Here is a 16913-nt window from a genome sequence, read left to right on the forward strand (position 1 = left end):
TGATAAGTTGTCCAATACCTACTGAAGGGCATTAGTATCAAATAAAACAAAAGTTCTCTTTCTTTGCTCAAAATACCAGCAATGTGTTGTGCTACTTTGGTTTCAATTTCCTTTTATGCGGTTCTGTTAATACCTACACTTGTACACATCCTTGCTTTAAATGAGCGAGCGCAATCAAGCCCAGATTATGTGTTACTCAGTTTTGAGATTGTCCTTTCAAAGAGTCAGTCGTCATAAGTGTATAAATGACTGGAGATGGAGAATTAATTTGACTTATGCATTTATAAGCATGTGTTATATTATATTTCAGTATTATGATCTTACTCCAGCAACTACTCGATGCATGCTTTAAAGCTTTTATCACAGTTAAACATTATTTTTTCAGATAAGGGAGGATTGGATTCTTCGTAACGTTATTGGCACTAATTCAACCGAAGAATCATACACAGATATATTAACGGATGTATCTAAATTTCGGACATTTTGCCGCAGTATATTATATGTCGGTTTAGCTAGTTCCCATAGAATTAATTTGTGTGTCCCAGCGGCCATGCAATGGTGGTACCAGGAACAGGATGTAGGCAACTCGACAAGGATGGTGGCTTTGGTGAAGAGAAATTATCAGAAAGATGCTCGTCTTGCAACTGACAATTCAAACCGATTGTTACCATACGTAGTTGATTCGTTTGCAAACAGATTCCAGGTAGTGTATACAACTTACTATTTGTTCAAGCTTCTAAGTTTGGTATTCTCATATATTATTATATATAAGTATTAAAGCAATACTCCAGAACATATGTATCGTTTTCGGTGAAAAAAACCATTAGGAGTTAAAAAAAAAACAAAAAAACAATTACGGTATGCAAATCAAAGTATAAATCATGTGTTTTCGGCCGGATAGAACAATCCATCAATCGGACACACTGCTTTTCCGGTAACCCGGCAATCTTCGTTACCGGCTTTCTCTATGGTCAGATTGTTCTTTGTTGACCGGAAACACATAATAAATATTGTTAAGACGACGGTGATATTAAAGGATACGTGTGATAATGATGAAATCATATTGCTAGCATAATCATTCCGCTGTAATTTAAAAGCAAAAGGAAAATTTCAATTAATTTTTACAATATAATATTAAAATCATTCAAACGAAATAAATCGTGAATCGTGAAATATATAGATATATAGATTATTAAAAAATTGTTTATGTTTTGCAGTGTATAAAAGAAAAAGATATAAGGGAACTACCAGATGACCAACACGAAATGATGATAGTATTTAGCATTGTAAAGGGTACGTGCTTAAATAACAAAAATAATGTTCATTTAATTTAAATAAAACAAAAAATTAATGAGCATGTTTAAGCTTGAATAAGGGAGGTTATCCATCTATCATTACTACAAAGCAATCTACTGGTAACGCTTAATTTTAAAGTAACTAAATCTTAGGTTTGAATATTTTAAAGATTCACGTTTTGCAGTAAAGAAGCAAATTAAAATATACATGCTATATATTCATATTCAAAGTTTGTTTTATAATTTCCCTTTAATATATTGTATCATAGTAGAAGCATCATTATCGTGTTATTCTCACCGTCTCCGTGGCCTAGTGGTTAAGCGTCCGCCTACAGAGCGGGAGGTCGTGGGTTCGATCCCTGGCCGCGTCATACCAAAAGACGTTAAAAATTGGTACAAGTAGCTCCCTTGCCTGGCGCTCGGAATTTAAAGGGTAGTGCTTGGAAAAGTGGTGTACTCAGTACTGGTTTAACCCAGGAAAGTTGTACCCCGTGTATCGGTGCTTTACACCGAGCACGTAAAAGAACCAAGGGGTCTCTTCGAAAAAGAGCTAGGGTATCGCACCCGGACTTCCTTGTATCCCACCACTGTCTCTTCAGCGTGCTGTCCCTTCAGCAAAAACAAAGGACCCCGTTGGAAATAAGTGCTTGCACTTTCACGGGATATCCTTGATTTCTTTATTCTAAAGAAATACATACACATACATTCAAAAATGTAATTCATTTAAACATAATATAATGGTTCATCAATACAAATTAAACATTTAAATAATCTCGATGTTAATATCTTAAATGGACTAACACATATTTGCATCCTAATGATGGATGGCTTACCTTAAAGTGAAGTTTCGCATACGACTGTACGAATAGCTACACACAAGTACAAGCACATGTCGTGTGTTTCGAAACCACTGTACTATTTATAGACTGTAACAGTCCTGTGTGTGTGCGTCATGCAGTGTTACAGTTCAGTTGACGTACATGTTTGTTTGTTTTAGTTTGTTTTTTAAATAGATATTCAATCAAGTATTCGATTGATATTATGTAAATTAAATACCGCTATTTACACGAAAAATAGCTCCAAAAGACCATATATGTGTGTGTAAAAACATGCCACCTTACTATTAACCTGTTGTTATGCTTCAATTAATATGCATTTGAATAAGAACAAATTGAAATAAGTTTTTTAGTAAATATGACGTATTACTAAAAGGAAAATATACCGTCACTGGTTCACGTGACTGAAAATGGAGTTTTGACACCCATGATGTATTTTAAGGTCATGAGTACTTTTAAGATGACTGAAATTTCATTTCATGTAAAACATATAATGTTTAAACGTGACGATTTCGGAAATTAACTATGGGACCTATATCTTGCTTTTACAGCACAATAAATATAATATATCACTGTTGTTACGTAATCTAAATTAAGACAATACATCTCGTTGCCATGATTACTAACAGTCTCAAGTCGGAATTTAGACTAAAGTGGCAAAACTGCAAATATTCAATTCATTGTAAATTGAGTTATGATGATGAAATTTGATGATTTTTTGATGAACTGTTCATTATTGTTCAAATAGTAACATTTGTTTTTGTAAAACGAATGAAAATAATATTCTTTGTAATTTAATAAAAATGTTTTATCTTAGTCCGAGACTAAAGTTGGACTTAACACTGTTTGTAATAATGGTCCGAGTGGTTATGTCCCTTTGCACCTCAGGTTACAATTTTGTTGGCGACGAGGAGGCATGTCCTGCCGACTACATACGACATTTAATGTCGCAATATGGCCACCAACAGGGAATTGGTAAGTCTGTTGAGATACGAACATCAGATATATTTTCTTCCGAAATCCTATAGTTTTGTTTAATGTTTCGTTAAGGCCTTTATATACTGAACGCAGGCAGATGGGTTTCCTCCGTATGTAATTCTGGATTCACCAACACAATTAGACACTCCTTGATAAACATACCTAGTTTTTATATAGTATGTATGAACTGTGCTGCTTGTGGAGTTTTGTGCTGTTCTCCCATGTTTCTTGTTTGTGATTTTATGTTACTACATGGGAGAACAGCACAAAACTCCACAAGTATATGTCTTTGGCGTTTACCCAGTGCCATAAAACCGGGTTTATGTTTGCTATTGTGCTTGTTTCTGTAGCTTTTCGCATAAATACTGTGAACGACAGTTTCAGATATTAAAGTGCACCAGTGCGATCCAAAACTGTTCCAATAAAACAATGGACCCTACAGGTACACTCCCTGATGCCTACATCATATCCAAAGGAATAAAGTTTCCCGAACACTTGTTTATCCCTATATTGTTTTTGTTTTAAGATGTCTATGTGTGTTCTATTTTAACGGTGTTTTTTGTAGCTTAAAGCAGCAGTGTCGGCGTTTTAATCTTTGGGGCTTTCAAACATATCTAGGTGATTAGTAAAGGTGTTATAGTATACTTTTCCGGCAGCCGGGATCGAACCCGTGTCCTCTAGGTTTGTTGGGCACCTTTAGAACATGATAGAAAGGTGATGTTGATGAGTTTTATGTGATGTACTAACACAATTTAAAAATCGTTAGCATTGAAACGACCGTTGTCAACAAATGTTGTTGTTTTGTTGTTGTTTGTTTTAAACTATTGTGTGTTGATAAAAGATTAAACAGAGTTATCATTTTGTCAGCAGGTCATGCAAGTAAAATGTTGGGTATTGAGAAGCTTCAAATTTATCTTATTCAACCCGTATCCTTAGTATAAACAAATGAACTCGACTACGCCCGTTTAACCGGCGTAACCGTCCTTAGCCTGATATTTATAAATACAGTTTTTGTCCATACATGTGTGTTCTGTCTCGTGTTGTTTTGTAGGATTACATGCCTCTCGTTTGGTATCTACTATACTGATTTTCAATGGTGGAATACTGGGCTTGTCCTTGTAGTTTCTATTGAATTTTGAAAATGCATATTCTCACTTGACTACTGGCCTCGTCTTCCTAATTTGATTGTATTACAGTTTCGAATACATCGTAAAATCCAAAAACGGTATCTAAGACTAAGCTTGAATTTGAAAATTTGAATTGAAAATGAAACAATAACAATTTTCTAAATTTCAGATTTGCTGCGCATTTTGCATAGCCTGTTGCAGAATGTGCATGGGAATTATGGAAATCAACAAGACGCAGCTCTGAATGAAAATCAACGTGATTTGCAAGGTTATCAGCCTCAAGCAGTTCTTGCAAGTATGCGATTACCTGGAACAAACCTTTGGAACATGAACACGGATATCGTCAGAAGATATGAACATAACGAGCATGGTGAAAATCATCTTAATAATGAACATGGCTGGAACTTAAAAAACACTTTTCTGCACATTGACACTCATTTGTATCAAAGCACTCATAAACAAACCTCGGTAAGTCATTTAATTATGACTGTTCATCGCTTATGTCTGGGTGATATGCACTAGCGGATTGAGAGTGGGCCAGCGCAGCCGGCTTAAGTCCAATCTAATATTTCCCATATTGACTTTTTAGGTCTATATCGCAGACAAAATATTGAAATATTACAACATAATGTGCTATATTTTTCTATAGACAACAGATTATGTTTCGATAATTACCTAAACCTCATATTTCCTTATTGATTTATGTAATTGTTTACTTTGTTGGAAGTGGTGGGTACTTTCGTAGATGCGCCTCGAACATACACCCCCATAACTTCAAATCTTGGATCCGCCTCTGATATGTGTCAACAAACAGGATGTTCTAGTAACTGAAAAAAAGAAACTTCGAGGGGATAATAGATTGTTTTAAAAATGTATTTTATGCATTTAATGGATTTTCATTGTTTTTCAGCAATGCATGTCTGCAACGGATCTGTACCAGATGTTTAATATAAAGCCTTCCTCACAACAACACAACGCGCTTCCAACCAATTCCTTTCTTGACATGTGTCCAGTAATCCTTGACCTTATGCTAAAAGGGCATACGAATTGCTGGCATCCATTTTCACCCACACATCTTGCAACAAGAACTACACTACCGTCGTCCTCTACCACTAGCAAACCACCGGCATCTACAGACGGAATATTGTCCTCATCATCCGTTGATATAGTATCAAATACTTCTTCATCTTTGAATGAAACTAATGAATTTAAAGAAGAGACCTCCAGGCTACACAGTAGGTTTTCATAATGCTGATATACGTAAAGTCTAATGCGGTTAAAAGTAGTATCTTTCTTTTCATCCGTATCTGCCAACAGTAACATGTAAGAGTTGTCTTTAACCAGTTTGGTTCTTACGTAGGCAATACGTGTTAACTTCATAGAATTGCTGCTAGTTAAGATAATCCGATGTATTCAATGTCTTTGTTTGGTGATAAGTTTGTTTAACGTAATTACTGTAATAATTATTAATAAACGCTTAGGTTAACTGCTCGGTTACTTGTTCACATTCAGTAAAAGTTTGTTCAGTTTATTTACAGTATTTCCATTTACAAATTCGATTATCAAACTATGATATTTTGATTTTTGCATTTGTTTTGCTAATTTACATTGATAACATTAATTATTAGTAGTATTTCAGGTTACTCGCTCTGTTCTTTGTCGACGTTGGTGATAAGTTTGCTCTGCTAATTTCCATATCTTTTTTAATAATTATCCATGTTTCAGGTTATTTGTTTGGTTCTTTGGCTACCTTGGTGATCAGTCTGTTCAGCATGTTCGGGGCTGTTTTCATGAAGCTGTCAAGGGTGAACATTCGCAGGTACCTCATGGCAACCATGTTGTCTCTTGCTGTCGGATGTTTAGTTGCCGATGCTGCTCTGCATTTGCTGCCTGAGGTTTGATATTACGATAATATGACTCGTTCCTTTGACCAAAGAAATGTTGTTCCCTGCTGAAAATTCCAAGAAATAGTTTTGACTATAAAACGACAAACTAATCTAAAGTATAACCAAATTAAGGAAATTAAATACAGTTTGGATGACTGCGTAAATTCCAACTTAATGTTTTACTTTATATGTTAATTAACAATAAAATGGAAAATACTATAATATGGAAACTACAGGGACGTGTCTTATCTCATATGCAGTGTTCTCTATTGACAAGAAAAGAAGATATATACACAATGTACGAAAATGGCTAAACTTCAGTTACATAAAAAATCGAAAACTTTACAAATGTTTTACATTTATGTGAAAATATAATAAATTTCAACAAAAATTCAGTTAAAGAAATATGTATAAATTTCAAATAAAAAATTAAAAGATTAGAATGATGTCATGTGATGGTGATCATGGTCATGTGATGATGTTATTTATTACTGTAAAGCAGGGGAAATTATAGCTATTTGGAGTTTGGGGCATGTCCAGCAGTCACGCCTCGGAACAATCCGTTCATAACCTGTTAACAAGCAAAACCAACATTTGATTAGAATGCGTCATCTCGGCAAATTGTTTCGTTTCAGATCATCACGAATGTTGAATGTACTTCTGAAGAGAACGTGCTTTTTCCATCTCATCTTCGAAAGATGTGTGCATTTCTCGCGAGTATATACGCATTTTTCATTCTGGAGATCCTCTTATCGACGAAGCATGACCACAGTCACGGAGACATTGAGGAGGACACCGATAATGTATAGTTTATAACAAAAAATAGATGGATGTATGGATTGACGGGATGGATGGATGGATGGATGGAAATATTTTATTCCTTCAAATAAGAGAGCTGTATCCATTATATAATCAAAATCGTTATTTGTTTTATATAATCTGTCCATATTCCATTATCTTGGATGAATGAATCTTATACGAAACATATGAATTATGAGCAGTGAAACGTTTTACTTTAAGTGTTTGAACATTCCTGAAAGTATCGAAATTGAAAGGTAAATTCCATTCATAAAATTCATACTTATGTAGATGAGTTCCTCCTTGAAATGAAAGTGAAAAGTGTTATTGAAACTTAGTTGAGATCTCGTAGCATGTATCTTCACTTCACTCAATATTATGTTTCAAAATCAACACGAGTCTGGTACCTTATTATAAATGTTTGCTTTAGTTTATACTATATGACTTGTTTACTTACAGGTCGAATTGAAATATGTTAAAGCGATGGATGATAATAACTTGTCAAACAGAAACATAGTCGTAAGTCTTCATGGTTTATTTTGAATTTTCAACTACGGGGCTTACCTTTGTATTTTTCATTGTATTATTCATGGCTCAAATTTGTAACGAATCATGAAAGTTTAAGCCCAAAGCCAGAAACATTTATTAAGAAAAGGATCACTGTTGAACTCAGTACCAGTTGAGCTTAACCGGATTGGGCAGAATATCACGGACACAAGTTTTGCTTTGTTTATAAATGCCATCAAATGTTTGAGAATTCACAAGATTGATTACACCAAGCAAACTGATGGGTGAACTATTTCATGACGACAGTTTAAGAAACTTTCCAAAAACTGAAGTTGTAAAATCATTTCAAACCCATAAAAGACAATTTTTTATATCGAAATTCAGCTTCTTGTATATGTTCTTTAAGTAAAAAAGTTTACTTTTCAGAAATGTTTTATCTGATCTCTCAATAAATCAGTCTAGTATAACGAGAAATGTGCCCGAGATCTACTCTACTCATAGGAATAATATGTCAATAACTTATGTTCGCCAAAAAATAAAGTTGGACTTAACATTCCGTGATGCGATTCGTATTACTATTCGCAAAGGTCCCTCAGCAACGCCTGAACAGCTGCTTCGAAGAGTCAGTAGCAGTTTCATTTGTTCACTGATACGATCTGTTAGTCTAATTTAAAACTAGGATTAAATTTGCCGGTTGAAGTGAACGCACTGCATATTGTACATGTATGGATGCCTTGAGGAAAAATGATCCCGCCTCAGCAATTAGTTCCATTTGATAAGTAGACGATTGTGCTAATCGCTGACAGCGATAGTCGGTTTCTTTATTGACATGCTTTTGGAGATGCGCTTGATTCGGAAATCACTTTTGGTCTGGGCAAAAAATTCTTCAAACAATTGAAATGCTAAGTTTATATAAGTGCAGATATAGTATTATACAGACAATTATAAATCTTACATTTACCCCAAACCAGCATCCTATGTATATCAACTGTTATATTAAAACGCCAACAACAACAAATTTACTTCTTTAGTATGTAGTTACGCAAAAGAAAAGTTCGAATAACATTTTAACATTATTTTCTGGCCGCAATAACGTTGGAAAATGGCCGATTATTCAGAACTTTGTTAAATTTAACAACATTGTTAACGTAATCGCTGTTGACTTTCAAATGTGTATTGCTCTAGAACATGTATGAGCACATATGTGATCTGTAGTATTTCTAACAAGGTTCATGACAGCTGCTTTCATACCTTTGTGCTTCCAAGGAACCTCTCTTACTGAAAGTTATTGTCTTTCAAGCGCAACAAGCTTAACAACGAATCTCCAACGGGCTCCTTTAAAGACATCAATGCAGAGAACTTCCAACCAAAGGTGAACAACACGGATGCTATTGCGGCTGCTAGTGCAGGGGAGATTCCCCACCTAGTCGTGGGTCACAGAACTCTGAAATCATCCAACTCCAATGCCAGCGATAGGATAAGCATCCATGACGTGACAACTGGTATTTCGCTTTCTGAAACTTAATCTACTGAAATGATTATAAGCATATATTTTAGATAAATGAAAACCTTGAATCGAATTACACAAGCATCTTAAGACCATTTGAGACTATTTTATCTTAAATGTGAATATTTGAATTGCTTTATTTCTTGAACAACCTGTTGCTTTGAAAAGTGTTTCAATGTTTGTAACTTTGTCGTTAAATTTGATTGAAAAGTATAAATGATCGATAGCATTTTATAGATGCTTTTCTTGATTTAAATAGTTAAGGAAATAAACAAATTTAAGTAAAGAAAGAATGTTAACTTAAGGAACTTTGTAGTGCATTTCCTTCGCCGTTTTGTAAAAACCAACAGAGGAAAAATGGCCAACCAGCAATTCAAATTGGTTAAAAAAACAGAGCACATTTTACATTAAAGCTGATTTATTGGACAATGCGCCTTTGGGTGTACAATGTATATTAAAATTATAGCGATTGTTATGTTCAAAAGAAAATAAAACATTATAATTTATCTAATCGTTCTGATACATATAAACAATTTTCAAAGCAAAATCCAAATCCAATTTTATAGACATAAAAGCTCTGGCGTGGATGATCATAATCGGTGACGGAATTCACAACTTTGCCGACGGTCTGGCCATTGGGGCAGCGTACGCCGTCAATTTTACCAAGGGTCTGTCACTGTCCATAACCGTCCTTTGCCATGAGGTTCCTCATGAATTAGGTAAGATGCAGATTCGTCATGAATTAGGTAAGATGCAAATTCTTCATGAATTAGGTAAGATGCAGATTCGTCATGAATTAGGTAAGATGCAAATTCGTCAAATTCGTCATGAATTAGGTATGATGCAAATTCCTGTTGAATAAGATATGATGCCTTTCCTCATGAAGTAGGTATGATGCAGGTTCTTCATCAATTAAGTATGGTGCAGGTTCTGCAAATATTAGGTAAGATGGTGATTCCTCATGAATAAGAAATTATGCAGATTTGCTTTGTTTAATTTTCTCTTCTTAGTCGGAGATTTCACAGTGTTGATATCGACGGGCAAGTCTAAAAAGCGTTGCTGTTGTTTTAAATTTTAAAATGCCTGTCGGTTGCCTTGTTGCGATGTATGACTTTTGTTTAGAGTATGTTCCATGTGCATTCAAATTTGAAAACAAAACTTATATAAAATGTATTGAACTATTTATTTCGTTTTATCATTTGTTTGTCAGGAGATTTCGCGGTACTTATATCGACGGGCATGTCAATAAAGCGGGCCCTGTTGCTAAACTTCCTATCCAGCCTGACGGCGTTCGCAGGCCTGTATGTAGGCTTGGTCCTCGGTGCGCAGGAGGAGGCGTCAAAGTGGATCTTCTCTGTAGGGGCGGGGATGTTCCTCTATGTGGCACTGACTGACTTGGTAAGTAATTTGTTGATAGTGTTATTATTATAATTTCAATCACGTGGTATCACTTTTCATTTACACCACTGTTTCAACGAGTTTTAAGGGAAATATGGTTGTGTCATGTATGTGGCGTTAAAACAATGTTCATGCTTATTGTCTATTGTTCTTGCAGTTTTCTTCAATGAACACCTTGCATTTTATTCTCCCAATAAAACGCTATAAGTTATTAACAGCGTCTGTGCGTTTTGAACGGCCTTCGCAGTCAGTATTAGATATACAATGATGTTCGGTTTATAATGGTTTCACATTAAACGGTCTTTGAAGTGCCAAAAATATACTGTTTGAAATCGAGTTTAAAGCGGTACAAATTTATTGTCTCTTCGTTGCAAAAGGCGTTATGTGTATACTTTGCTAAGTTCATTTGCAACTAGTGCTTTTTGTTACCACACATGTCGACCACCGTTTGACTGTTTTATTATTATGCTTTTGATTTCTGTGATTATTACTGTAATTATCATTATAGCTCAGTCTTTGACTTAGACATTCTCAGCGTAGACTGCTTGTGCATGTGCCAAGTAAATGTGCCAACTGCAAATTGGCTTTTGTATTGTTCATGTTGACGCATTCACACCTTTGATTACATAAATAGTTACCATTGGTGTAAATGTTCTGTTTCAGATTCCTGAGTGCAAAGAACTCTTCAAGAAAACACCAACCAAACTGATGTTCATTGGACAGAACATTGGACTTTTGTTTGGATATGCCATAATGTTGCTTCTTGCGATGTTTGAGGACAGAATGGAAATTGAAATCTGATGAACCCATTAAAGTATTCGATGTACAAATAAACTGTTCATGTAATCGTGCCATTGGCGATAATGATGACATTCGGAACTTTTCGGCATTTTCCATCGAAAACAAACTCGGATGTAAGCCGGTACATCAGTAAAAGTAGTTCGTAAAATTTCGAATACAAGTATTAATTAATTTAAGTGTTTATACTAAGTTTAAATTGATTGCCAGTGAAGTGTATCATTGCATAAATAAAAAAGAATTTCAAGAGTAAATGCATACAATTTAACTGCTTAATTGGAATTACTTTACGATCTACTTGCAGTGTAGTTAAATGTAAAGAGTTCTAACATTGTAAACCGTCCATATACATCCGTTGTTGTTTTCGATGGAAAATGGCCGAGGAGTTCCGAGTGTAATAATGTATGTTGATGTCTTGTGAGCCCATCTGTTGTTGGTATCATTTGAAAGGATAATATTCAGTCACTACTAATATGTCAAATGATTGAATACATTATATATAAAATTACCGCAATTTGTATGTCTGTCCCTTATATCAACTAAAATCGAACCAGTTTCACAGACTTTTAACAAAAAACTTGTTTGAAAAATTATTCTCAGAACCATTCCATGCATTCTTTCTCTGCATTAAACCCTTTCAAATGAAACTAAAACATTATTGTACATCGGGTACCATAAAAGGGTCGACACTGATTGGAGGACGAACTCATGATTGTATAGGACTGCTGGTATAAGTTGATAATATGGGGTCATTCCATCTCAGTGAAAACAGTTTAATGAATGCTTGATTATCAAACAGACTATTTTAACGCCTGTTTAATTGTAAGAAGAGAAAGATAAATTTTCATATTGATAAATGTCAATGACTATATTCAGTTTATGGTCTGCAACATACCTCAGCGTTTATTGAACTGTTTCATTGAAAATATCCCTCATTATCTACATACATGTATAACGTGCTGACTGTCGTAAAAACATTAGAAGAACATGTCACATGTTATAGTACGTTAAGTAGGTCAACCATCGATCGTTTGCTGCACCATAGCTTCTTCATGTGTTAATATATGTTGTTGGATCTTTATGTAGAATTTGTGATTTTTGTCATTAACTTATTTAATCATATTTATTTATATATATATTTCACCAACAATTAATTGATACATTGACATTTGTTTATATTTGCCGCCTCCGTCTCTCTCTCTCTCTCTCTCTCTCTCTCTCTCTCTCTCTCTCTCTCCCTCCCTCCCTCCCTCCCTCCCTCTGACTTGGGGGTAACGTATGCCTACAAAGGTGCATTCCGGTGTTATTATTTATGCATGTTTGTTCTAACATATTGACTCAAAAAGCTCAGTTGGACAATGTTTCCAAACATGCCTTTCAAATCAGGTATTTGACTAAATATTAACATATACATAATATGAATGTTTGTTTATCAAAAAATAGAAATGCATGCGGCTGTACATAGTGGCTGTTAACCATTAATAGTTTTGATCTGGAGATAAACACCAAAGCACCAAGCGCATATTGTGAATGTATTAGATTTCTCATAAGTAACAGTTCCTTTACTGAGATGTTTCAACGTATTAAAGATCATGGGCATTGCCTTAAAGTATTTCAAATACACTCTGCCGAATTGTTCATATCACCACAGTATGTTGTTAATAAAACAATTGTCTGGGCAGTAAATCTATGAGGTATTGCATAATACAAAATTATTTTGATGTAATGTATGCTTATTGTCAAAATGTAATTTTGTTGAAACTCTAGAATTAAACTGTAAAAACTGCATTTTAAAATCATTGTTAAAAGCTTTACCAACAAGCCAAACACTTTACGAAGACCTTGTTTAAAAGCGCTATGCTAAGGCCCAACATGCACTAAACGAGAGACACACGACATACAACACAACACTAGACATACCACTCATGCATCAACATATATTTATTGAATATACAGAATGAGAAATTACCACCTGGAGACGGTAAGAGACACAAACCGTATAAAACAATACTAGACAGACCACACAAACAACACAATATACAATGTATAAGTATTTGCAGATATTGGTCTACCGCATCGGAACGGGAGGTTAACTAGTTAAAACAAAAAAATGTAAGCCTTACCCAGCAACGTTCTGAGCATAACAGTCTATATCGGGCATCTCAAACTGCGTTTCTGTATTTTGCGAATATTCCGTCCTACCATTCCAGTACAAACAATCATCAAGAAAAAATATTTTTTACAAAAGTGCAAGATTGGAAAACATTTAGTCAGTTATGGCACAAAAAAACAAACACGAAAAAATCTGATATCAACAACAAATGTGCCAAGCGTTCTTTTAAATAAACTTTTCGTTCCTCTAAGCCAACGGACCTATATGAACTCTGTAGTTCGTAAAGTTGATATTTTCACTCCTTAGTTTACAGTTAATATATATCAAATTGAGATGTTTTCACTGCTGTAACTTTACTGATAACAATCCGTATTTCATCGAAAAGAATGAAAGAAAGAAATATATATGAAAAGATATTTCCTGTACTACGTGTTTTAAAAGGGGCACATATATTGTAGGCTGATACAAAAATTGTTATGTTTAACTCATTTGACTTACATGAACAAAACAAAAAAGTGTGATGTGCGGCGTCAACAAGGCCAACAGATTCCATCAGAGAAAAGCATGCTCGATGCGTAAGGGGTCCACTGTTCTTTATATACAGTAAAGTCTCAATCCACACGGAGTCCGGGTTTTGCTAATTTGCATATTATTATATTTATATACCAACCAAGTAAACATACGTACTATGAACGTACTTCCGTCTATAACGGAATGTTATACTATGAACGCACATCCGCCGCCTACAGCGGACCGTTACCAGTACAGTAGAATATTCTAGCACTGTTTGTGGTCCATAATAATATACCAACCAAGTAAACATACGTACTATGAACGTACTTCCGTCTATATCGGAATGTTATACTATGAACGCACATTCGCCTACAGCGGATCGTTACCAGTACAGTAGAATATTCTAGCACTGTTTGTGGTCCATAATAATGTATAAGTTTCAGATTTAGAGGGGAAGGGGAACTTATTATTTTAGACAATAAGTTACAAAAATAAAACAAAACAATGTATGTGTATGATGATGCTAAATTTTGATCCATTGACCGATTGAATTGATAACCGTTTTGACTTAATAATTTCCCCGTTGTGTGCCTCAATCACTGACGTCAGGAATTCTCTACTTCCGCCATGATACACTGTTGAGAAATATTTTACCAGAAAGTCACAACATTTTCTGCTTTATTGGCAGTAAGAGTATTTTTTCAAGGATTTCAATAAATGAACAGAACTATTCTGGTAAGTTTGATGAGTGTTTCATTCATTTCTATGATAACTAATGCTCATCCTTCAATAAAAAGTATGTTTTTCGGTGGAATTTGTCAAGCACTAAAACAATCATGTTGAAATTATCAAATACTTCGAATATTGCACATGATGTTGACACATGGTAAAGCTTAGCTCATACTAATTTATATTTGAACCGTTAGTAGCTATACAAATCACTTTTCTATAGCTAAAATTGTCATGTCTAGAAATTCACCCTCCAGTGTTCAAAATAATGATGAGCCCTGCACGGTGTAAGGCCACGCACATAATTACAGTGAACTTGTCTCTATTTTGTAGAGCAAACTTGAAGTCTTACCTTGTCTACGATCACTTTATTTGGCTGGTGGTTCCATTTAACAATGAACAAGAAAAATATATGTCTTTATATCAGTTTTGCATGATTTTATTTGGTCTATCTAAATGATGGTGTATCACTAGATATTTTAGCCTGCACCAGCCCCTCTACCACCTTGTAGATGAACATCAGTCTGGAGTGAAGATCATAAGTTTCGCAAGAATCTTGTGTAACCCAAATCACTGTGGTGTAACCCTGCTTTTGTAGTTGTTGGATATATAGATAATGGATGCATAGTTCAACAGGGAATTAAGTTGAGTGATATACAGTACACTCAACGAGTTAGACCCACTTTCCTCGCTCACTGTGAGGGATAAAGTCGATGATCGCGGGTTTCCTCCGAGGGTAAAACTGTTGCCCTCGCTAAAATCCCCCCCGAGTTCCTCCGAGTGGCTGGCTTACCGCCGAGTTTAATATGAACGATAGCGTTGAGAATCATCCGATTTTATGATCCCACGGCGGAACTCCGAGTCTAATCAGATAAGCAAGAAATCATTCCTGTTTAGAAGTTACTTATTTTTATGCTTATGCACATTGTTAAGCGTAAAAGATTCTTACATGTACCAACGTTTAATTTGTATTAATGTCCGTAAACGCCAATTGAATATTGTCTTGAATATTAACATTGAATCATTAAAGTATATCCACTAAGTTATTGCATCATAAAGCAGCCCACTATTTACGAGATTCTGAACCATGACCTCTGACGTCAAGCGCGTGATCAATACAATGTAGAATATTCTATTTATTATTGGTGGTTAAAAATAGCTATGACGTTTCATGGAATTTTCCACAGAAAACGAGGCAAGAAGGCCTTCAAAACCATGCGCTGTGAACTTTGTACGCGTGTTTGACCTCCTGATTTTCCAAAAATGTGTAACCTAGAATTTCATGTGTTGATCAGTCATTAGTAAAACATGTTTATAAGATGCATGTGCAACTAGTGAAATACGACTGCATTCTTGTGGTAAGCTAACTTCATGCAAAACGGGCAGAGGAAAAAGAATAATAGCAATTTACGGGAGCCGTCTTAATCTGTTGAAAATTTTAATAAAATAAATTTAACTTTAGCGTAGATTTTTATCTAGTGTCTGCAGAGTTTCGCGGAGTTAACCCCTCCGAGGAACGCCGAGTTCGTTATTCTTCGGTCGACTTATCACCCTCCGAGGGCCTTAAATTCAAACTTCGGGTGACGTGGACAGTCGATAAAATCATTGTGTTGGCCGCGATAGCAAAAATCAGCGGAGGGAACAGAAAGTGGGTCTAACTCGTTGAGTGTACTGTAATCTGCTGTTTTCCTGCAGTGGTATGGGCAGTCGTTCAAGATTTTGAATTTGCCTTATAAATTGGTTTATACATTGATATGAAATGACCATTTTAGATCTTGAGAAATGGTAATACTGAGGCACCACTTCTTATGTTCTTATGTCCATACTTGGGCCATTCATGTTCCTGTGTCCTACCAGTCAGTTACCTTACAATTCGGACTATTCCCTGATGACTGTTTTCTTTATAGAAATATCAAATCTGAATATGCCAATATAATCCATTACAGAAAAAGACTTTACGAACACCTGGTGCATCCTCAGATTCAAGTTCAACATAAGATGTGGTGTATACTTAGTTTATTAGGCCTAGAAATATGTCTGTTTCGTGTAACCAGAGTGATGGAAGACATTATTACAATTTTTTATCACTTTCAAGGGACTGAGCGCACGGCCATTTGTTAGGGGGAAAATTGTCGTTTTGGTAAAAAGCGGGAAAAATGCAAACATGATTTATATAATTTTTCAAATCGTTTATTTAACAAACCTATTCACATATTCATGAATGGCACCATATTGCTTCATTTGTTAAATGTGTTTATATAATTAGGTCAATGCTCGTCCAACAAGACAAACTATTTTTTCTAAAGGGATTTTTTTACCTGGGTAAGGAAAAATACATACATTTTCAGGAAGGGGATGTGGCCGAATTTTGGCCCCAAATAGAACACGGAAGAAAGTTAAAACACTGAATTATGGTCTGGAATTTGAA

At 35.1% G+C, this 16913-nt stretch overlaps 1 protein-coding gene across 1 annotated transcript; it reads left to right on the top strand.

The window, feature by feature from the left end:
• Nucleotides 1-541: 541 nt before the first annotated feature.
• Nucleotides 542-11310, top strand: LOC128205071 (metal cation symporter ZIP14-like). The gene is made up of 12 exons (XM_052906487.1): nt 542-703; nt 1218-1293; nt 3020-3106; nt 4406-4704; nt 5147-5471; nt 5962-6131; nt 6758-6925; nt 7380-7439; nt 8728-8929; nt 9501-9653; nt 10145-10332; nt 10996-11310. The coding sequence occupies exons 1-12, from the start codon at nt 551-553 to the stop codon at nt 11131-11133; spliced, it is 2019 nt and encodes a 672-aa protein (XP_052762447.1). The 5' UTR covers nt 542-550; the 3' UTR covers nt 11134-11310.
• Nucleotides 11311-16913: the final 5603 nt, after the last annotated feature.

The sequence above is a fragment of the Mya arenaria genome, chromosome 10, assembly GCF_026914265.1.
Source record: "Mya arenaria isolate MELC-2E11 chromosome 10, ASM2691426v1".
Classification (NCBI taxonomy): Eukaryota; Metazoa; Mollusca; class Bivalvia; order Myida; family Myidae; genus Mya; species Mya arenaria.